The sequence below is a fragment of the Drosophila mojavensis genome, unplaced genomic scaffold (genome assembly GCF_018153725.1).
Source record: "Drosophila mojavensis isolate 15081-1352.22 unplaced genomic scaffold, ASM1815372v1 contig_136, whole genome shotgun sequence".
Taxonomy (NCBI): Eukaryota; Metazoa; Arthropoda; class Insecta; order Diptera; family Drosophilidae; genus Drosophila; species Drosophila mojavensis.
The window spans coordinates 9,656,128-9,680,438 of NW_025318667.1; the positions used below are offsets into that span (position 1 = coordinate 9,656,128).

Here is a 24,311-nt window from a genome sequence, read left to right on the forward strand (position 1 = left end):
TCGTCTTTTAGGCTTGATGCTTTATAAAACAGAGCTTTCACAGATTTTACAGCTTTGCTTGAGCTTTGCGTTCAGCTTAAAAGCAAGCGGAACTCGGTTGAAAACTCTGTGAGCTTTTCCCCACCTCAACTGCTTACGAAACTCTACAAGAAACTTAATGTGTGTAGACTGGAAGTGCATTGATTTGTGCACAAGCTAATGCGCTGAGCGTTGCCAGACTGTTCAGAATTTCAAACGAGCAGGCAAATTGAAAAGACTTTATATATAAAATAAACAAACGGAAGTATAGAAAAATCAAATACAAATAAAATTCAGAATGAGTTCAAGTATTTATGAGGAATTGCTTTATTAATTGCAGGCAAGTGTTAATTCTGGCAGAGTCTAGAGAGTCTGGTAACACTGCGCCTAGCGGAGACAGCAACCAGGCAGCGTGTGCGCAGCTGCCGAACGTTGCTTCGCTGTCGACGTCGAACGTCGCCGTCAACAGCTGTGAATCGGCGAAGGCGGCGAATCGCTCGGCCAGTCGTCCTTTTAGACCAAAGGATGCGATGCGATTTGCGCAGTTTGCGTGCGGTTTTCGGAGCTAAAGGACGCAGCAGCGGCAACGCCAACGGATAAGCCAAGCGCCAACGAATCATACTAGCAAAAAAAAAAAAAATAAAAAAAAAAAAAACAGAAAAAGAAAATCAACAACAACAACAGCCGTGAGATAAAACTCCTCAACCACAGCACCACCAGCCCGCACTTACCTAACCTAACACCTCAACCCGTTCCGCTCCATTCATTTATTTATTTATTTAATTATTTTTGTTAAGCAAACAAGATGAAGCTGCAAAAGTAAATAATGGAAAGCTTTTTGAAATATTTAACGTACATAAAATAAATTTTTTTAATTAGTTTAATAACTTTAATTTAAAAAATTAAAATAAATAAATTTAATAAATATTGAAAGAGCCGAAAAGAAAGGGTATTTGTAAAAAAATGCTAAAAATTAATTTTTGAAATGCAGCTAATTTTCAAATAACAAATAAACATTGTGTATGAAATTCCTAAAAATTCAAGTGTTTCTAAAAATATTCAACTAGTACTTTGAAATATTTAAGAAAAATTTGAAAATGAAATTCAATGCATTTTAATTGAAACGAACATAATATAAAATAGATAAAAATTAAAAAATATTAAAATATTATATGTTTCATATTTAGAAAGTTTGGGCTGAAAAGAAATTTCAAAACAATTTTTGAAATATTTCAAAAAGTTTTGTAAAGAAATATTTTTTTTTTTTTTTTTTTAACTTTTATATGTAGTATTTTTTGAAAATACAAATTTGTTTGATTCGCGCGTGCGTTTTTGTTGTTGCTGTGGCTGCTGCTGCTGCTGCTGCTGCTGCAGCTGCAACAGCAATTGTTGGCGTTGCGCGTGCTTGTGTTGCCCGCCGGGTGTGTCGCGTGTTGCAGCTGGCCAAAAGCCAGCTCTGAGCCAGTTTTCACACCAGCAATTACTTATTTTTGTTCCAGTGCTAAGCAAAACTATTGTGAACTGAGTGTGTGATTGTGATTGGCACGCAAAGGCTGCGCAAGGACCCTTGGATTACCTTGCGGGGCCCAAAACGAAAATAGAAGAGGCAGTCGACGAAGAAGAAGAAGAGGGCGAATAGCATCACCAGCAGCAGAGCAGCAGCAACATCTTTTGCCGGTAAGTAAAACACATTTCATCTTCACCTTCATCTTATCAAATAAACATAAAGAACATTTGCTATTGCTATTGTTGTTGTTGTTGCTGTTGTTGTTGCTGTTGCTTTGCAGTTGATTTTGCGGTTTTGTAAATGGACAAAGTGCATAGCCATTTGCCAGGACTCTCGGCATCCTGCGTGCCGCTGGGGCGGCCCTTTGGGTTCAGGGGCGAAGAGCCAACCGCAACCTTTTGCTTGAGGTTTCCTCTGATGGCCGGGGCCAAGGGTTGAGGCTCGAAATCGAATCATTTGGCAGGCTTTATATTTAATTTGCATCGCATTTTCGGGTTTACAACCAAAGACAAAAAGCAATAAAAACGTTCCCTCGCTCCACTTGCCCCACACAAAACGAGAAAATTGGGAAATTCGTATTTCTATGGCATATTTTGTTTTCATTTTCAATTTCTCGCTCCCACACGCGCGCTCTCTCTCTCTCTCTCGCTCTCCCCTCTTTCTCTCTCTCTTTCTCTCTATCTGTGGTCTAAATAAAATAACTTCACACACTCGAAGCATCTCGCATTTCATCTTTCGTTTATTTTTCTTGTTGCGGCCTGAAACTGTGAAAATGTGAATTTCCCTTGCTGGCCCATTCAAAATGATTGTCTCCTGCCTAACGGCACACGTAAATCAAAAGTTCTCATCAGCTCTTTAATGTCAACACTGGGATCCACTTGACTCTAGGCTTCACCTTTACATTTTGACAAGGCTGCAAATTTATTTGATTCTATTTTATTTAGTTTTTCTTCTTCTACTTTGATGAAAGTTCTTTAAATTGGATTTTCCTGTTGTGCCTTAAAGACTGCTGGGCGACTGTCTAGACTCTCGTTCCTTTGGCCACACTTTGGCTATTCTTCAATTCATAGAAATGTGCCGTAAATGATTTTGATTTTATTAAGAGCCAACCAACCCTTGCCCGCCCATCGGCCTTGTCTCTCCTTCGGCAGGAGCAGCATCAAAAGACCGCTTGAAAGCAAACAGAGTTTCGCATAATTGCTATGGCAACTAATCTGAATTTTCGCTCGCATTTCTTCATGGGCTTTCAATCAGAAATCCTCAAGTTGCGTTTAGTGCACTCGTTCGTTGCCATCGAGAATTGTCGCAGTTGCGCGACTAAAACATAAAAATCTGAATGGGCATTTCGGTATTTAGGGTCCATTTAGGTCTTAAACGGTCCAAGTCTCATTTTATAGGGGGCGTTCCGAATTACGTTAGCCAGGGGCAAAGTTTGAAACATAAAAGTTGGATGACGAGGAGTGAAAGAGGAAATAATGCTAGAAATGAATTTAGTTAAATGAAAAAAAATAATAATAATAATAATAATAATAAATAAAAATAAATAAATAAATTACAAAAAAATTAAATATATATATTAAATATAATTATATATTTATATATTTATATATAATAATAATAAAAATAAATTATAGAAAATATACCATTCGATAAGAAAAACTAAAAAGCTTTCAAACAAAGTCTATAGAAAAGAAAGAGCTTATCTACTTAAAGTATTTGGGGAACATCATGAAATACAGACAGAGTAGAGTCTAGTCCGAGTTGAGCTAGACGACAAGCGCAGTTTTTAATAGATTCCAGCTAGAGTAATACCATAAGATAGATTTTAGCAAGAAATGCAAAGGTTAACCTAGAGTTTTAGCAAATCCAAACAAGAATTTAGATAAGCTTCACTACATCGAGTGCAGATTAATGATATTTTGAGACTAGCTACATCAGAAATACATACATCACATATAGATGATGTATATATGAAACTTGGCGAATTGCGAGCGAAAAGGTTTTGTGGAGCTTGCCACTCGATTTACGGGCTTTATTTATGGTCGTTATTTTAACTTCGCTTTGTGCTCCACACTCGACTTTGCTTCGTCTTCATCTGCTTTTGCTTCTTTTCATAGCATACTTTGGCGCGTCGTTGCATTACTTTTTATTGCATTGCCAGCAACTGCAGCAGCAGCAGCAACAACAGCAACAGCAACAGCAGCAGCAGCAACAACAGCAGCAAGTCTCTTGTTGTTGCAGCATATTTCGTTATTTTAAATTTCATTTCCACTCAAGCAGAACTCATTCGAGGCGCGCAGCAAAGGCGAGAACAGAGAAAATAAAATAAAATAAAATAAAAAATAGCAAAAAAAAAAGAGAGACGAAAGCAAAGCAAAAGCAAATAAAAATAGGAAAAAAAGGAGAAAGGAAAACACGAAGCAGCAGGCGAAACGCGCCGCGTTAAGTGCTAAAAGCAGCAGACCATTTTTTATTTTATGCCTTTATTTCCTTCTATACACACACACACACACACAGATATATGTATATATAAATATATATGCACATATATATATATATTTTATTTGTATCTTGAAATTTGTGTGCCAACAAAGAGAACGACGCCCGCCGGCAACAGCAGCAACAGCAGCAACAGCAGCAACAGCAGCAACCGCAGCAGCAGCAGCAACAGCAGCAGTTGTAGCCGGGTCCAAAGAAAAGCCGCGGCGCTGTAGCCGCAGAAAATGGCCGCAGCAGCAATAGTAGCAGCAACAATAACAACAACAACAACAACAACAACAGCAGCAGCAGCAATAAGTGCCACAGCAACCACTCAAGCAAGAGCAACTGCAACAGCATATTGAGCGAATGAATGAAAGCGGCGACAGCTGCGACGGCTGCGCGGACTGCTGAAGATGTTGATGAAGATGAAGACGAAGATGCCGAGCAGCCTGAAGTGCAACACGACAATGCCAAGTGCCAACAGCAACAGCAACAGCAACAGCAGCAGCAACAGTAAAGGAGAAAATTAAGTGCCAAAGGCAACAGCAACAGCAACAGCAACAGCAGCAACAGTTGCAGCAAAATCAAAACTAAATTTACATAAGAAAACAAGAAAGCACGAGCCAAGCACAAAGCATAATCAAAATAACAGCAACAGCAGCAGCAGCAGCAGCAAAGCCAACAACAGCAACAGCAACAGCAGCAGCAACAGGAGCAGCAACCGCAACATGGCAGTTGCTGCACGTAGCTGTAATGGGCGTGGCCAGGCAGCCATCGCCCTGTGGTTAATATTGCTGCTGGTCGGCGACAGCGGCAATGGCCAGGCGCAAGCAGCAACAGTTGCCGCCACAGCAAGTGCAACAGCCACACAGCGTTTGAAGTTTGGTGTTGCGGGCGACACGCCCACACTGACAGCGACTACAAAGCATGAGCAACAGCAGCGTCAGCACAGCAGCAACACCACAGCAACAACAGCAGCAGCAGCAACAGCAGCAACAGCAACAGCAGCAACAGTTGCTAATGCAAGTAGCCAGTCAATAACCACCGCAGCGCCAACAACAACAACAACAACTGACCAGCTGACACACTCGGTGGATGCGGTGGTGCGGCTGCTGGACTTGGAAGTGACAGCAGCACCACCGATTGGCAGTGGACACGATGGACTCAAGCTGACCAAGAAGAAGCAGCTGCAGCAGCAACACTTTGCCACAGCAGCAACAACCACCAACAAAATGGAAATAGATACAACTAGCGCGACCAGCACCACCAGCACTACCAGCACCACCAGCACCACCAGCACCACTCCAGATAGCAGCACAGAGCCCGAGCTGTTGCCCGTGCCGAATGGCTATTTGGGACCCATTTTTATGGGCGAGAAAACGTTTAGTGTGGCTCATCCACTGAAGAAACCACTGGCGCCCGACCACCAGGAGGTGGCACAGCGACCACCGCATGACGACACCATCGAGCAGCAGCTGCGGGAGGGACGCATCGTGGAGATTTTAGCGCCCACAGCTCTGCTCGAATCGAACATTGAGAGCAGCTCGCAGCGACCGGCAACCACCACCAGCAGCACCACCACCAGCAGCAGCACCACCCTGCCGGCTGCACCACACACGCAGTCAGTACTGTCAACAACCGTCTTTCAGGTGCCGGAGCCGCAGAGCAGCACCACCCGTCTGCCCATGGCAGCGGCTGAGATAACGGTGTCCGGGTCAGCGGTGCTAGCGGCACCACCGCGCACCGAATCCAAAATATCGGACATACAAATCGAGGTCTACGACTCGACCGTCGACTCGATAGTGGCCTCCACGAATTTCCGCGACACGCAGGGCTACTACCCGAAGCCGATGGAGCCAGCGGTGGGCACCACCAAGCCACCCAGCTCGCCCATGGCCCAGGAGCGCTTCACCCAATACGTAATCGATCGCGCCGATGTCTCCACCCAGCCGGCCGCCGGCATGGGCCAGGCTGTCCCGGGCGGCGGCGTGGGCAAACCCGAGCCAGCTGCCATCGAGATCCACATCAATGTGTCGGAGGCCTTTGGCAACGAGAGCGAGGATCTGGAGTTCTCCTATCGCCAGCCGGCGGTCGGCGATGCGAAGGCCAGCAAGCCCAACGATGAGATACTCGTCGTGGAGATCATCGACAACAGCACCGAGAACATATCCAGCGCCAGCGCGGAGCACTTGAATCTCAGTTCGATGTTCAGCTATCCGTACCACTCGGACGCACCACCGCCGGCTGTGCGTCCGCCGCAGGATGCTGCCGACGAGCTGTTCATGGCCGATACGAAGGGCGGCGATCGGGCTGGCCTGCCGAGGCCACCGCCACCGCCGCCGCCGCCGCCGCTGCCACGCAAGCCGAGCATCGATCGGGACTCGGACACCATCTTCTATATATCGAATACGGAGGTCAAGGTGGGCGAGTCCCTGCCCACGGCCAGCTCCAGCAGCGAGCAGCAGCAGCGTAAGCTACAGTTCGAGAATCAGTTCTTTCCGGCCAGCTACAGGCAGGATCCGTCGCAGTCGCAGTCGCAGTCGCAGTCGCAGTCGCAGCGCAGCTCAGCAGTCACAGCCCGCTATGAGGAGGACATTATACTCTCGCCGCAGCATCACACGGCCGACGCGCTAAAGATTCTGCGCAGTCCCAGCTCCAGCTCGGATGGCGCACCGCCGCTGGACGTGACCTATGTGGGTGAGTCGGTGATTGAGGTGGAGCAGCAGTCGGTGCCGCCACAGGTTGCCGCCAGCTCCCAGCAACCGGACATAATCATACAGCCAGCGGTGTTGCCCGACCTGGCGATCGGAGTGCCCGTTATTGGGGAGCTGCCGCCGCAGATCGAGCTCAAGGAGATCGACTATATGCCGGGCGAGCTGATCGGCCAGGGGCGCAGCATCTATGAGAACGACATCGAGAGCAACGGGCTGGGTCTGTCCAGCGATCCGGATGTCATTGAGAGCTCCATTCAGTATGGCGGCGATCTGATCGATGACGGTGCTGGCGGCGGCTTCGACGGCGTCGAGGGCTCCTATCCCTTCGAGAGTCCCACGCATCGGCTGCAGCAGCAGGACGCAGAGCAGGCGCAGCACGCACTCAGCCATCAGTCGATCAATCATGGCTTCAGTCACTTGCATCGCGAGGAGCTGCCCATGGCGGAGCTGCTCAATGCCACGCTCCAGTTGCACAATGAGAGCGTCAAGGGCACAAAGTCGGGCGCGGCCTCTGCCATGGCGCCGCTGCTGCATGGCGAGCGCATGGGCAATGCCACAGCCCTCTCCGAGGATCCGCTGGCCAACTACGATGGTGAGCTGAATCGGATGAAGCAGCTGGAAACTGTCAACTAACCTCTGTCCTCTGTCCTCTCCTTCTTTCTAGGCTTCCTGAATCTCTTTGCCGTTTCGATGGGTCTCATCATAGTCGTGCTGCCCGCCGGACTGCTGACCTCCATGTATTGCGCCGTGCGGTAAGTAACGATTCTATATGCTGTGCATGAGCGAGCCGAAGCTTAACTCCAGCTGAAGCCACACATAGGAGCTCGTAAGTCAATGTCAGCTTTTCGAGGGATCCCTCGGATTGCTCAGGCATTGCTCGGCTGCAATGTGCATGAAACTCGAAAATAATTGCGATTGCTCAATGAAGCTGAAAGCAGCAGACAGAAGGGGTAGAGAAGGTGGCATGAGGTGGTAAGCAGGGGGCGGGGGAATATTGAAAGCCAAATGGTGGCAATTGCTGCAATAAGCACGCGCGGCAAAGGCAACCTAAAGCAGGACGAAACTACCGACTAATCCGACGCCCTGTTTATTACACAAGAAACAGGCAAGGAGGGGACGGGGGACGGGGGACGGGGCACGGAGAGCAAGCCAGCTGCAGTTGCTTTCAACGTGCCAAAAGGGCTACCTGAAGCAGCAGCAGGAGTAGCAGGAGCAGCAGGAGCAGGAGCAGTAACACCAGCAGCAGGAGTAGCAGCAGCAGCAGCATGTCACATGCACACACACGTGGGCTTGCATGCTCTGCTTAGGAATAAGCATAATACACATGGGAGTTGACTTGGCTTGGGTGGGCGTGGCAAATCGCATTTATCAGCTTCATTCTGGCATTTTATTTCTCGCAGCAAATCTGTGACTTAGCCAGAACTTGGGTGTGACGCAATGTCAGCACGCAACATCCTTTCAGGCGAGACCCAGTCGCTGCCTCTGCCCCTGCCCCAGCCACTGCCACTGCCCGCGCACAGGCTCCTGCGATACACATAAATCTCGAGCATGCCACGTAAATGGGAATTTGTTGCCGTTGCTTTTTATATGCGGGCACTAAATGCCAAACAAAATGAAGGCCATGCGTGGCGGCTGGCGGCTGGCGGCTGGCAGGAGAAACAGAAGCCGAGGCAGAGGCAGAAATGAGATGCTGAAGGGGGGCGGCATGGGCGGGGCGTCAAGATGAAAGCTGCCCCGAAAATCTAAAGGCGCCACAAATCAACGGCGGGCGTCGACAGACAGCGCCGGAAGCGGAAGTTGCCCCCTCCCCACACAACAAGCATAGACTGAGAGAGAGAGAGAGGGGTAGTGAGAAAGGGAGACAAGTGAAGATGATGAAGATGGCAAGTGGCATTGAAGCTAACAAGGCGACGGTGACGGTGACGGTGACGGCGACGGCGATGGAGGCAGCGGCGCCTCTCGCCTTGTTGCAGGCCCCAAAGCAAACGCATAAAACGTCAAAATGGCAACCGCAAACCAGTTGCCAGTTGCGAGTTGCCACAAAAAGCTGCCACACGAGATGAAAGTCGACAAATGCGCAACGGAAATAAATTTGTGCCTGCCTTTTTTTCTGCTTCTCCTCTTTACCCGCAACACACGGAATATGACTGCGGCGACAGGGTATACCACCCCATACGGGCTTGATTAGGCACATGAAAGCTGTGCATGGATCAATCTCGCAGCTGAAATGTTGCATGCATATCTGAACCACAATTTGTTATCGATATCTTTCCGAATCTCTACATATCTCTTGCCCACAAGCTCTTAGAGCCAAAGACTTTTGATTTGAATTATAGCTAAACGTCCACTTCATTCTCCCAGTAAAAAAGTTGAAGTACTTGAAGAAAATCTAAAGGTGCATATCTGCACAAGAGTTTGTTATCGATATATCGCACACTCTCTCTGTCTCTCTCTCTCTCTGTCTAATACCTCAACTCAAGAACTTTTAGAGCTAAAGAATTAAGATTTAGTTCATCTCGTTCTTCCATCAAAGGAGTTGTATCACTTGATGAACAGTTTGTTATCGATATTTCTTACTCTCTACCTATCTCTCTCTCTCTCTCTCTCTCTCACTCTCTCTCTCTCTCTTATACCCCAACTCAAGAACTCTTAGAGCTAGGTAGGGAATTCAGATTTAGTTCATCTCATTTTCTCAGTAAAAGAGTTGAAGCACTTGACAGAAATCGAAAGGTGCTCATTTGAAGAACAGTTTGTTTTCGATATCTCTTACTCTCAACCTATCCTTCTCCCTCTCTCTCTCTTATACCCCAAGTCAAAAACTCTTAGAGCTAGGGAATTTAGGTTTAGTTCATATCTTTCGCTCAGTAAAAGAGTTGAAGTACTTAACGGAAATCTAAAGGTGCATATTTGAAGACAGGCTTGATATCGATATCTCTTACCTTCTATCTATCTCTCGCTCTCTCACTCTCTGTCTTACTCCCCAACTCAAGAACTCTTAGAGCTAGAGAACCAAATCATCGCATTCTCTCAGTAAAAGCGTTGACACACAGTACTGGGTAGGGTATGCGCTAGTCGAGCATAGGCAACTGAAGCATTCATCCTTTTTCCAAGCTGCTAACGGTGGTCACACACCGAGGCAAGGGAGCTGAAGCACTCATGTGTTTGGTTGAAAAAGGAAATTGCACAATAAACTGTCGAGACGAGAAATTAGTTGTGCGTGTGTGTGCGTGTGCGTGCGTGAGTGTGCGTGCGTTGTGCGCGACAATTTGTACAAATGTTTGCCAGGAAAAATAAGACGAAAAACGAAAACGAAAAAAAAAAAACGCATTAAAAACGAGAGTAAAATGCGAAGGTCTTTCAAGTATGCCAAGGGTTGAAGAACGCCTGAGAGGGACGCAGGACCGCAGGGTGGCTGAAATGGGGGCTACGGGAGAGAGGGTCGGGGCACGCAGATTAGGAATGTAAACAACAATATCTATCACTCATATGCAACACACCTTTAGCTGCGCTTGTTTTTCATGCATTTTGCAAAGCACTTTGCTCTGAAGAGTGAGTCGTAAGCTCGTTTATCTTGCTGCCTGCGTCTTCTACTTGTACTAAGCCCTGTGAGTGCTGTCAGCACTTCTCGGCCAGATGGGCAGCACTTAAGTGGGTTGTCATAGCTGTCGTGGTTGTTGCGGATACCAATAAACTGTTGTAAATTAGGAAGCTTCATACAGTTTGCATACAATCGATTTACAAAAATCCTTACACATTCCTTAGCGCCAGCAGCTCGTGTTGAGTGCTGCATCGGAGTTGTTTTTTTTTTTTTTTTTACAACTAATGGGCGTTACTTACTTTTTTTGTTAAACTGTGCAGATTGTGATTTTGTTTTTTATGCATATGGTAATCTCGCTTGAAAGGTTTCCTGAGTGGCGGGTTTTTGAGTATTAATCTTTGCTACGTGTTTCTTCATGCGTTCTCTTGTAAATGTTTCATGGTGGATGGGCAGCACTTTATGGCTCAAGTGCGTCAGCAACAGCTTTGCGTTTACTTTATAAAAGGCCACGATATACGCATCATCTGCTAGAGCTGCTGTGGGAATCAAGAAGAGATAATAGAGTTATACTCTGCTCAGAGTTTTATAACCTTCAATGGGCAGCACTGTTATGTGGGAGTTTGGCTGGCCCTACTATTTTCAACTTTATGTAAATTTAAAGAACCCTTCTCTTTCCCCCTCTCTCCCTCTCTCTCTCTGCTATTGAAATTTTAGAGCTTATTTATAGTTGGGATTTTTTAATACATGGGCAGCACTGTTAATCGAATAATCGAATATTATGCCTAAGCAACACATCAAATTGGGCGATATATGATATTTCATGCTTTTTCTAAACAGCTGGGCTGCACTTTCTGTCTCGCTCTTTAAGCAAATTGGCAGCACTGATGCAAACACTTATGATTACCCCACAAATAGGCAACAAATTTTGCTGTGCAGCCCAAACTGCACATTCTATATGCACAGCATTTTACATACTTATCTTTATATCTAACTCATATTAACTTTCTCTCTCTCACTCTCTCTCTCTCTCTCTCTCCCTCTCTTTCTCTCTCTATCTCTCTATCTCTTGTGCGTGTTCTGTGTGTTTATTGTCTTTTCTTCTTTCACAGTTATTTGCTGAACAAGAATGCGAATTCAAGTGCCGCTGGCGATGACAGCGAGCAGGGCCACGGCCAGGACTCTAAGCATGAGGTAAGTGCCCAACTAGCTGCAGTTGATGATGATGATGATGATGATGATGATGATGATGAAGCAGCTTAACAAGCTATAGTTCACAATGATGATGATGGTGATGATGAAGGCGCAACAGCGAAAAGATGACAAAGTGCTTGATGAACGAAGCTGCGCGATGAAAAACTTCCCCCATTTGAAATTCGGAGGCAAATGTTGGCAACTTTTGGCTGCATGGCAGCACCACGCCCACCGCTCATTCAGAGAAAAAAATACCTTTAAACAATGGCAAAAATGTTGCGTAAATTTGTGAACATTTTCACAACGTAATTGAAATGCATTCAAATAGTTGCGGCAACTCGCAAAACTAATTCAAGTTTGGCTTCTCCATTCTGTTCAGCTACATTGTGCGAGTGTGTGTGCGAGTGTGTGTGTTTGTACACTGAAAGAAAGAAATATTGTAAAAGCCCTGTGCACTCTGTTACTTTGCAGTCGTCGTCGTCGTCGTCGTCCTCGTCGGTCGCCTCCTTCTCGCCGCCGACATCGCAGCCGAGCAGTCAACAGGCAGCTGCCGCAAATGCGATGCCAAATCGAAACTCGAGTCCGGAACTGAATCTCAATCCGAATGCATCGCTCATTCGTTCCATGTCGCTGGCGCTGGCCAGCGGGGTGCAGTGCATTGAGTTTCAATTCGAGACGAGCCCCGATATTCTGACGCCCCCAGCTACGGGCGCTGCCACGCCCACAATCTCTGGCGCCGCCTTCACGTTCAGCGGTTCCGTCACAAAGATGACGCTCAAAGATAATCATCTAATTGTTGTCACCGAAGAGCGACATGTAAGTTCAACTGTGAGCAGCTTGGGCAGCTGTTAGCTAACACCTGTTACTTAACAGCTGTTAAGCCGCTCAACTGCTTGTCTTGTCTTGCCTGTTGTCGTCTCTTTTACTCGCACCATGTCATAAGACTAGCGAAGGATACACACTTGCTCACAGCAGGAGTTGTTCACCCTAGTGAACTAGTTCTTTCGCAAATATAGAGTAACTCTTTAATCAATTATTACCTATTATTATATATTATTATATATTATATTATTATCAGTGCACTGCAGTGGTGAATTCATTGTGGTTTAAGAAGCAGTTCTTAAGAACTGGAACTAGTTCACATGAACGGTCATTTGTACTAAGTATTTCTATCAAATCTAGTGTAACGTACAAATTTCTAAATTCAATTTGATTTAGATATTATGAACTAGTTCACTTTGAATTTTTTAGTCATTTGACTTAACTTTTTACTGAGCTAGTTCTAGCTGATATAAACAAAAATACTAAGTTTTTATAAACATATATTTCAGATAACTAAGTTCATTTGAACTAGCTCACACGCTTAGCTGATTAGCTAGTTCCGCGACTCTTTCTGTGAATTTAGTGTGCATCTTTAGAGCTATATTTATTCTATGAATATCTTTGTTGTCTCTGTCTCTCTTCCTCTTCCTCCTTCATTCTGTATGTCTGCGTCCTTGTCGTAGTACTGAATGCTCGATTGATTGAAGGGTTGATATGGTCGATGTTGTTGTTGATGTTGTTGATGTTGATGTTGTCGATGTTGTACTGTTGATATTGCCTGCCTGAACATGTCTAAATGTTGTACATTAGCTGGTAACTAGTTATAGTTGACTGTCTCTTTCGCTCTTAGCTTATACAAACTACAACTGTCTCTCTCGCCCTCTTGATTCGACACATAGCTGTCTCCTTCTCTCTCTCTTAGTTTCACACTTCCAGTTCTGTTAATAGTAAGCTCCTTTAGCTAATTCTTTGCCGTTGCTTTGGAGTGAGACAGAGATAGATGCATTCCGTATAAGAAAAAACTGTCTTCCTTCCAGTCACCCGATGCATGAGCAGCCCTCACATCATAAGCTGATTCTTAGGTTAACCAACAGCTAGCTCTTGTCTCATCAATCAACACTTGAGTGGAGCAGAAATTGGACATCAGTCAAGATGCTGTTCATTGAGTGCGAAAGAGACAGCTTCATCAGTCTATCACTAGCATTAAAAAGTGTGCCAAGTATGTGTTTACCCCTTTTCAATGTAAAAGCTTAAGCTCTTCATGTCACCCCCCTCTCGCCCTATCGGCCTGACTGTGATCGATCCTGAGCAACTGCAGCTGATGCATCTGTTGGGAAATCCTTTGGCTGACATCGTTTTATATAAACCTGTCCCTATACCTCCCCAGCTTGTTTGCTTGGAATACCCTGTACCCAAATGATAATCGCTTGAAGGGTATTTTGAATGGTTAGAGGGGCTAGGGGCAGATATATTGCTATTTCAATATGTATTTTTTCGTCTAGAATCTCACCAGTTCGCTATATATCGCCTTTCGGGCTCTGCCAGTGTGTACAAATATTTTTTCAAATTCCTTTACAGGGTTTATTCAGTCCAATAGACGTAATAACATAATTGAAATAAAAGTTATATCAACTCAGTTTCGTCAGCTCGAATTTGTAAACGCTTCCCATTCAGATAGGGTATTTGCTAGTCGAGCTGCCACTTAGAGTCGCTTCTCAGTTACTGTCCTGTCGTCCTTTGGGTTTCTTTGCCACACTCTGGCTGCAGTCGAGTGCCAGTTATTTGTCAAGCGACCCAGCTCTGTCACACCTGTGTAAAGCATTCTTTCTCTCTCTCTGTCACAGTCACACTCACACACACACTGTCGCTCCCTCTCCACCCTCTTCCCCCCTCTCACTCACTCTCTCTCTCTCTCTCCCTGACTCTGTCTACCTCGTTCTATGCAAGGTGTAAATTTGTCATAGGGCAAAGCATATGCAAATGCAATTTTCGGCACTTTCCGCTTGGCAGCCACTCGATTCGTCTCCTGGCCACTGCTGTCAAGCATTTAGCACTCCTTCCATCTTCAGCTCGAGCACTTCTGCTCCTCCCACTTCTCGCTCACTCACACTGTGTCTGTGTCCGTGTCCGTTGCAAGTGTTGTCCCACTGTTGGCGCTCCTTTGCTGATTTCTCGCTATTTTCTCTTTCTCTCCCTCTCTCTCTCTCTCTCTTTCGCTACTTCAGGACATTTCGCGCAACGCCCGCGAGACGAAGATGCACACGGACAAGGACGGCGTCTTTGTGGTGGAGGTGGCACGCGGCATTGACTCGAAACAGCCGCCGGATAGCCCCGCCGCTGGCGTAGACATCACGGAGCTGCCCTTCGATACTAGCAACAAGCTGTCGACGCTGGAGGAGCGCAGCCTGCCGCCCAGCCACGAACAAGTCCAGATCCATGCACCACCCAGCGATTTTGCCAATCAGCCAGCTGCAGTCGGCGTGGGCGCAGCTGTGGGCCTGCAGCTCATCGAGGAGGAGCAGCTGCTGCCGGATGAGGAGCATGACACTGACCGCCAGCAGCCCATACAGTCCCAAACGGGCCTCTCCCAGTCTGACTTGAGCTCCACCTCCTCGAGCGACTCGAACAAGCGCTACTCCTATGGCAACCAGGAGCTCTATGTCATCGAGCAGCCTGGCTATGCCAATGACTCGCCCATGGTGCTTATGTCTCAGCTGGAAATTGGAGCTGCCAATGTGCCAGAGCGAATGCCGGAGCAGCAGGAGCCACAGGAGCAGCAGGAACAGCAGGAACAGCAGGAGCAACAGGAGAAGAAGGAGCAGCAGGTGCAGCAGGAGCAACAGGATCAACAGCAGCAGCAGGAACAGCAGAAGCAGCAGGAGCAGCAGGAACAGCAGCAGCAGCAGGAGGAACAGGAGCAGCCGGTGCCAGCACCAGCTGCCTTTGGAAATGAGAACGAAACAGAGGCTGGGCAGATAACTGTGAATGTGGAAGATGCTAAGGAGCAGCAGGCAAAGGAGGAACCAGAGAACAATTATGACAGCTTGATGAGCCTGCCGGCGCCGCCCTCAACCGAGGAGATTAAGGAGCTCAACGATTTTACGCTGATGGAATCGAATCAATTGGATTCATTGCCGCCACCACCGCCACCGCTCAGCGAGCCAGCCATTGGAAATGGACACCAGCACAACGAGGACGCGGAGGAGGAGGAAGAAGAGCAAGAGGAGCAGAAACAGAAGGAGCTAAAGGAGCAGGAGCCGAAACAGCAGCTGAAGCTAGCCAATGGCAAAATTTGCGCACCACCAAACACCGCTGAACACACCAATGGAACTGGCACCGGGCAGGAGCAACCATCGACTCTGACGCCGCCGGCCTCGCCCCCCGCCTCGCCCAGCGGTGCGACATTGTGCGCTGGGAGCCTCGCGAACGGCATACATGCGGTGCCGCAGCCCATGGCCGTCGATGTGAATGGCAGTTAAGAAGAAGACGAAGAAGAAACAGCATTATGAAGAAGAAGAAGCAGAAACTGCAAGCAGTGAAAGAAGGTATGCTATGCAAGAGTACTCAATATATACTAATCTCTAAGCTATTTAGAAACTCGATCAACGTGGGTGTTGTTATATTTTTTTTTTTGCAAGAGGTGGGTGAGTGTTCCCACCCATACACAAACACACATGTGTGTTCGTGTGTGTCGAATGGTTAGGCTAGACTAAGCGTTAGGCATCATAAAATAATCAAAAAAAAAAAGAAAAAAAAAATTATTAAAATAAAAATAATGCTAAAAGAATTTCAATTTTTCCACTTAACTGTTTGTTGATTTTTCAAATATTGATAATAAAAACAAAAAGAAAGAGCAAACATAAGAAAAAGCTAAAAATAATATGTAAGAACAATTCAAATGCGATTAATATTACAAATAAAACATAATTAATTGTTTGTCTATTTGCGGCTACAGCTATTTCAATGTCTATCTACAAATAACTAACAAATAAGCCAAACACCGAAACCAAATAATATAACGCCCCCAGCGCCCCCTCCCTCCCCCATGACCGCCAAACAGAAACAATGATATACAAAATACCCGAAACACAATTAGAGAATGCATAAACAATACGTTTCAATTGTTTGCACACAAACTGTTCAGCTATCTATTGATTGCGCAAGCCAATATCGAGCCAAATTACCGAGTGAACTATGCTTTTGCAAGTCGAGTTTAGCGAGGTATGACAGTCCTTAACAATGCCAACTACTAGCCAAGGGAACTCAGCATTTTCCACAGATAGAGCTATAAAATTTGATATGCGGGACTATTGGGATCTCAGTCAAGCTCTAAAGATACCCAGTGAACTCAGCTTCTACAAAGAGCACAGCTTTGAATTTCGGGTTACAGCTTGAGCTCATACCAAACTCAAGCTATGCAAGAGTTCTGTGGAAAAGTCGCACTACTTTTCATAGCAGCCCAGTGAACTCAGCTTCTACCAGCCGTAGAGCTTTGCATTTTGGTATGCGCACTAAGCTCACCATTAACACTTTAGATGCAGAAGCTCTGCTGAAGAGATCTATGATGTCCGCCACTGACCCAGTGAACTCAGCTTCTGCCAGCCGCAGAGCTGTGAGTTTTGGTGTGCAAACTAAGCTCGATCGTAGCTCCATAGGGCCAACAGATCTACGGATAATCACTAATAGTGCTGCAACTAACTTAGCTAATATAAACATTAGCTTATCAGTTCAAGTGTCAATGGTTTACATTAAGATATTTCTTCAATTCAACATACACTTGGCATAGATAGACACAAACAGGTGTGAAGATGCGTGCAAGGCGTATCTACAAGTCTCGTACTCCGATATTTATTGACATTTATTTTCAATTTTCTTTGTGAAACGTAATCAAATGTGCCGAAATTTATATAGAACAAGACAAGAAAACACAATTTACAATAACAATTTATACAATATATAAGAACTTTACTTATACAAAATACGATACGCGAGCAAAACTTGTGTACTCTTTGAACCACTAGCGACTAGCTAATAGTTTTCTTTTTGGTAATATAAAAGCAAACTACAAACAAGAAAAGTAAGATACAAAGAAAAACAAAACAAAGGACTTCAGATTCAGAACAAAGCATGAACTATATACTTATGTATGGATGTACTATGTATAACTAAGATAAACAATTGAATACTCCGAAAAAAAAACGTAATTTAAAGAACTCAACGTAAACAATTATACAATACAAGCAAAAGAAAACCAAACAAAAATAACTCTCAAAATAAATAGACGTAAAAAAATTTATTACAGAGGAAGAAAAACTCAATATTATAGAAATGAAGAAGAAGAAGAAGCAGAAACATTCTAGAACTAAAGGATAAATGATACATAAATCAAAGAAAAGTAAAAAAAAGTAAGAGAAATACGTGCACTGCAAGTGGTACGTGTTTGTGTTTTTTTTTACAAGTAGAGAATTATATATGCAATACCCAAAGGATATAGCAAGTTATATATGTAGATCGGTTCCGATCAGTTCCACAAACGAACGGTGGAACGAAAGTTTTTTAAGTTTTTTGTTATCTTTCGATTGTTTTCAATTGTTTTATTGACAATTCGCGGTTTTACGGAGCAGGCACAACATAAAAAGATAAATATAATTAATACATATATATAAAACTGATTAAATGATATATGATATATACTTAAATAATCCCAAATAGAATTAATATTTAGGCAAGTGCCGGAATCCTTCTTTTTTTTTTCAATAAGAAAAAAGCCAAAAACAAAAAAAAGAAAATGAAAAATGGAGAAAACAAAAAAACAGAATAAGTAAATGTGATTGTTATTTAACTTAAGTTATGCATTAAATTGATAATTGATATGAATGTGTATGTGTGTGTAAGGTATGCCAAAATACATATATGTATGTATACTCTATATAGATATACATAGATATATATATATAGCCCAAGTTAGCCAAAGATTGACTCGATTGAGCGCAGAGCATGGAACAGTAAAAGCTGAACAGATCAAACGGTAACTACCAAAGGCTATAATCTGACCTAGTATATATATGTAAAGCCCAAGTTCTATATATGTATACTAGGATTTACCAGCGATTGGAATAATGAATAAACTGAAATTCAAGATATTAAGAAACCTATTTTATTTTATTCGATATGTGGATTTATTTACAGAGCTGCGACGGTAAGTAACTTGGATGAATCCATGGAGACTATGAGAGAGTATGAGCTCAGATATATTCAGAGGTCTACTGAGATGAAAGATACACAAAATGTAGCCAAATGCAGGCCAGAATGATTTCAGGCATAAGAACAAACACAACTCGTATTTACATATTCGCCTGAACATATCAATAATAACAATAATATTATCCATAATAATTTTTCATTAAATATTCGAGCAAATTTGAATTAATTTCATGCGGTTTTCATATTTCTGTGGCCTTGTTCGTTAATTGGAAAATCGACATCAATTTCATCCTGAGCCTTCTGTCCTGCTGTCAGACTTCCCATCTCTCTCCCTCTGTCACTCACTCTCTTTCTCTCTCTCTCTCTGTCTGTCTGTTAACATATCTTAATTTGATGAAATTTTCAGCTCAATTTGCTCAGTGGCCAACTTTGCCTTTGACTTTTGGGCTCTGCCCGGCTTGGACTGCAGTGGGTCAGTTTGTATACTTCTTGCATACCAATGCAGGCCGCACACACACACACATAAATTTATACACATCCTTGGGGGCTTCGCTTGGCCGCAACATGTGTCGAGCATGTCAACGTCGAGTGCCAATGCACCACTTGCTCCAATTGCTGTTGCCCCCGTTGGTTCAGTGTGCCACGCCTCCTTATCTTGGGTAGCGGGGGCCGACAACATTCGATCGGGCGTTGGTATCAATAAAATTAACAAGCCCTTAACAGCCCACTTAAGCGGCTTGGCCCGCACGCTTTAAGGCCCATAAAGCGGGCCCAACTCGAACATAGAGCGAGAGGGAGGGATGGAGGGAGAGTGGGGGGGGGGGGTGCAGAGAGTGTTGGTAGCCTATAAACAGCGAGTGTGAAGCAGCAGCACAGCTGGGAGTTCGCCAGCGGCGCAGTTGGGGCTTAGCCAGTGGGGCATGGCCGTGCGGCCAGTGTGGCAAGTTGTCTGTAAAACGCTGCAGTTTAGTTGCACGTTTTAAGTTTCACAGACGACATGCGACAATGGCCGGGAATAACAGCTCAACAAGCACTCCAACTGCTCCCCCCAAAAAGGATACCCTCTCATTACACTGCACACAAAAGCCAACCAGAATATCAAATTATATTCGATATGGCCCTCGATGCGTAAGTATTATGTAAGTGGCACGAGCTCAGCAAAACTTAAATTTAATCTAATTAAAATTAAATATTCATATAACTTTTATTTCATTTGAATAATAATTTTGTTGTAAGTAGTAGGAGCTTTGCTCAGCAAAACTATAATTTAATTTAATTTAAATTATATTGTCCTAGAATTTTTACTTAATTTTTATAATAATTTTTTTGTAAGTAGTATGCGCTTTGCTCAGCAAAATTTAAATTACACTTAAATAAAATTCTTATAATTTCTAATTCATTTTTCTAATTTTTTTTATACTTAAGTTAGATTGTATAATAATCATTTATTTTTTTTTTTAAATTTTATTTTATAATAATTTATTATATTTTAATTTTATATTAATATTTTATACATTTTGTTGTTTCTTGATTTTATTCTGTTTAAATTTAATTTTAAAAATATTTTTATTTACTTAGCTTGAGTTTTAGTTAAATATATTACATTTTAAACAATAAATTTAATTTTGACATGTTCCTCTAATTAATTTTGTTTGTAATTTATGATGTACAATTTTTTTTTTTTTTTTCATAATTCTATTCTAAAGTAAAAATAAATTTTACTTTTATTTTTATTAAGAATATATCTGCAATATTGATGTCCTAATTCAATTCAATATTTGAATATAATTTTAAATTAATTTATTTTCCAAATTTGATTCGTTGCCTTTGCTACTCTGGCAAAATTGGAAGTGCCTACATTATTTTTACAGGGTATTTGGCGTGCCACTTGCTTGACGATGGCAAACATTCACTTGTTTTTAATTGCAGACCAGTTCGTGTTGCTCCCATTTAGCCAAACCTCACCTAGCCTGGCACACACTCGGCTCTTTTACCCCTCGAGGCAGCTCCTCTGCTGCCCACATTCTCTCTCACTCCTCCCTCCCCTTCTCTTTCTCCTCTCTCTCTCTCTCTACTCCCATGTAGCTCCTCCACCACGTTCTGCACTTTGTTGCTGTGCTTTAACATTTACTAATTTTAAATTGCTGTCGCTTTTATATTCGCATTCGCTGTGCATGATGGGCGTATGGGCGTGGCTGTCAGCCTGTTGTGCACAAGTGTGCGTGTGTGTGTTTGTGTGTGTGTGTGGCACAGTTGAGTTGACTTGAAATTTTAATGAAATGCGCTCGTTTTATTGTCGCTGCACGTTTTGGCGTCTGCATTTCAAATTATTTTTAATTGTCAATTTCTGTGGCTGCCTGCAACACTTAGCTGACTTCTGCCGCTGCCTCTGCCGCTACTTCTGCTGCTGCATTGGCTGCTGCGGCATGCGGCAATCAAAATATTAATGCCACGGGCTGCTGATTAACCGCAAACGAAACAAACCGAAACAATAATAACGCCAGCCAGGAGTTCTGCCTCACCCAGTGCTACATAATTAAAATCAAATTAACTCACACACACACACACACACGTACATTTACACACGCACACACTCACCCAATTTGTGCAAATTTTAATTGACATTTTGCCAGCGACATTCAACGTATTTGATCATCAACAGAATTTTACTGCACCTCAAATGCAACAAGCCCCAGCCTCCCCCATGGATAGTCGCCCCCAATGGCGGCAGGCAACACGCATTTACACTTGCAGCTGGTGTTGATCAAAAAATTGCATTAAACCGCAGTCAAAAAAACAAGAATCAAAGCAAAACAACGTAATCCACACATCCAACAACAGTTCAATAAATTTTGATTCCCAATTTACCGCATGGCTAAGCCGAATTACATTTTGTATTTCCCCATCTCTATCATCTCTATGTCTATCAATGTTTCAGTCTCCCCATCCGTCTCTATATTTAGCTCTATCTCCCTCTCATTCTATCAATATATATGTGTACATCTCTATATTCCATCTGCTATCTGCTATCTGCTATCTCCTATCTCCTATCTCCTATCTCCTATCTCCTATCTCCTATCTCCTATGTCCTATCTCCTATCTCCTATCTCCTATCTCCTATCTCCTATCTCCTATCTCCTATCGTCTATCGTCTATCTTCTATCTTCTACTCCTATCTCCTATTTCCTATCTTCTATTTCACATCTCCTACCTCCTACCTCCTATCTTCCATCTCCCAGCTCCCATCTCCTATCTCCTATCTCCTATCTCCTATCTCATATCTCCTATTTCCTATATCTTACTTCCTATCTCCTATCTCCTATCTTCTATTTCCCATGTCCCATCTCTTATCTCCCATCTCCTACTTCCCATCTCATATCCTTCTTCTACCCATCTATACCCATCCTATAGACAGGTGTAGGGTATACTATAGTGCAAATAAAACTACATATTCGAAATGAAATTTACAATTGATTAATTGCTTGCGTTTTTCTTATTGATGGTGATTGATTGATTGATTGCTTGATTGATTGGGTCAGCGCCTGGTCACAGTTGTGCAATATTTATTGCGCAGCCCAGCGCATAATTGAATTCAATTATTAAACACGAATGCAGAATTTAAATGCCAATCTAAATGGTTACGAGCCCGAAATGCCGCAGCACACAAGTCCATCAATCAATCAATCAATCATGACCAGCAAATAGGTCAAGTGCGTTAATTAACGTGATTGAGGCTGGCAATCAAATCAGACTTAAAGCGACTGAGACGGCAGCAGCATCGTATAGCTCCTTACGATCTGAGATGAACTTAAGCTGAAGTCCTTAAATCTGTCGTTTTTGGCTGGAATTTAATGTTTGTCCATGATTTGATGGAGGGAGCGTTGGCCGCTTCTCATATTTTACATTGTTTTTGGTCATAATTAAATGAAAACCTCGAGCTGTTTGAGAAACCACTTAAGTGAATGCTTTTAATTGGCCAAATCAACAAGGACTTAAAGTTGATATCCCAGAGATGGAAATATTGTCGGAAATTGAACCTGAAAGCTGAAGCCAGCTGAAGAGGCGCTGAGACCACTCGACTCTGTCGCTTCGTAAGTGTCTAAATGACTTTAAGATGCCAATGGCACTGACTGCACGAACGGGTCAAGCCACAAGGTGTCTGTGAGTGTGTGTGTGTGTGTGTGTGTGTGTGTGCGTGTTTGTGTGGCATCTTTGAAGTTGTGTCTGCATTTGCCACCAATATTGGATACATGTAGGCAAGGATATGTTTGCGGAACGACTTCAATTTGCAGCTACACGAAAAAGGCAAGTCCAGTTGAAACTTCACACGCTCCCCCTTTGTACACATCGCCCCCGCCCCGTTCGACTCATCATCGGCGTGGGAAAGGGACAGAGAGCGAGAGAGCAGGAGCGATAAATTAGCAAACACATCGAATGCCCCACGTTGGACGCCACTTTGCATAATCACATGGCGGGCCAAAATGTGTGTGTGTGTGTGTGAGAGAGAGAGAATGGGATGGTGCGAGGGGCGAGCGAGAGGTTTGGTTGGATAACTGGGTCGCGTGCAATTCAATTAAATCGTTCGACGTTTAAAAACCGAATAAAAAGCCAAATAAAAATCAAAATTAAATTCATGCCGAGAGTTTCATAGCAACGGACACAGACACAGACACAGACAGCAGCACGCATACAGTCACACTTGCCAGTCGCACTCGCACTCGCACGCGCAGTCACAGTCACTGTCACAGTCACAGTGAGCTTCACAGTCACAGCTACGGATACGTTGAATGTGAATGCGGATGTGAATGCCAATGCGAAGCGGAAAGTCCATTCGGCATTTCAATTTGATTTGCTGGCCATTCGAGTTTTAATGTGCAAATCGTTTCGAATTGTTTAAATCAATTAATTTTTGCGATCATCCATGTGAATTGGGCAGTGGGCAGTGGGCTGTGGGCTGTGAACTGGGTTCAACGGTGGGCGTGTCACTCATTGTGACTTTCAAACAGTTGCTAAATATGTTTATAACGCTGCACTGCTGCGTGTTGGGAAATCGATGAGCACTTCAATGCGAGAAGAACTTTCAATCGGAGCCATTAAAATGAAACAGCTCGAGAGTCGTGAATATTTATGAGCAAAGAAATTGCTAATTAAAGGAAAATAGACTCAATGCAAACATCGTTCAAATGAAGCACACGAAAAAGGGGGAGAAAATTATACAGAGACTCTTTTAGGAAAAATAAAATGTCTATAGAATGGAAAATCTCATTAGAGTGAATGCAGAAAGCAGCTCAAGGCTCTAGTCGTATTTTCATTGGGGAATGGGCATTTGGTAGAAGATACTTTTTGGAGATATTTCAGTTACCTAAGAGGCTGCATTTCTTTAAGATCACAAATCATTGAATTTGATTGATTGATTGAGCTAGCTCTTTACTTCGATTTATTCCTCATTTATATTGTAGAAGATCAAAGTCATTTATTTAATTGTCCCGATTGATTGATTGATGGATCTACTTGGGTTTTACTACTTAAATCTAATATTGATATGGAGAACATTCTCTCTTATATATATAGATATTGACTCCAATGATGTGAATAAAAATGGAATAAGGCTGATTTGTCTTTCATTTGATTTAGCTTGATTGACTGATTGATCAATGTCTTTTAAAGTATTTATAGTAAACGTATAGCAGGTATATAGGAAAATCTCCCTGGAGTTCGTAGAATCTGTTCATTTCAATGATATATGCTTTGTACGATTTCAATTAGCTTGACTGATTGATCTTTGTAGTACTTATAGTAAGTGTATTCAAGATATAGAGGCAAATCTATCTAGAAC

At 43.6% G+C, this 24,311-nt stretch overlaps 1 protein-coding gene across 1 annotated transcript; it reads left to right on the forward strand.

Moving 5' to 3' along the window:
- The first annotated feature begins 555 nt into the window (after positions 1-555).
- Positions 556-16,055, forward strand: LOC6585077. Its single transcript, XM_044011684.1, has 7 exons — positions 556-704; positions 1,518-1,695; positions 3,806-7,312; positions 7,385-7,472; positions 11,368-11,449; positions 11,921-12,265; positions 14,497-16,055. Exons 3-7 carry the CDS (start codon positions 4,735-4,737, stop codon positions 15,748-15,750), a joined length of 4,347 nt encoding a protein of 1,448 aa, XP_043867619.1. The 5' UTR covers positions 556-704; positions 1,518-1,695; positions 3,806-4,734; the 3' UTR covers positions 15,751-16,055.
- Positions 16,056-24,311: the final 8,256 nt, after the last annotated feature.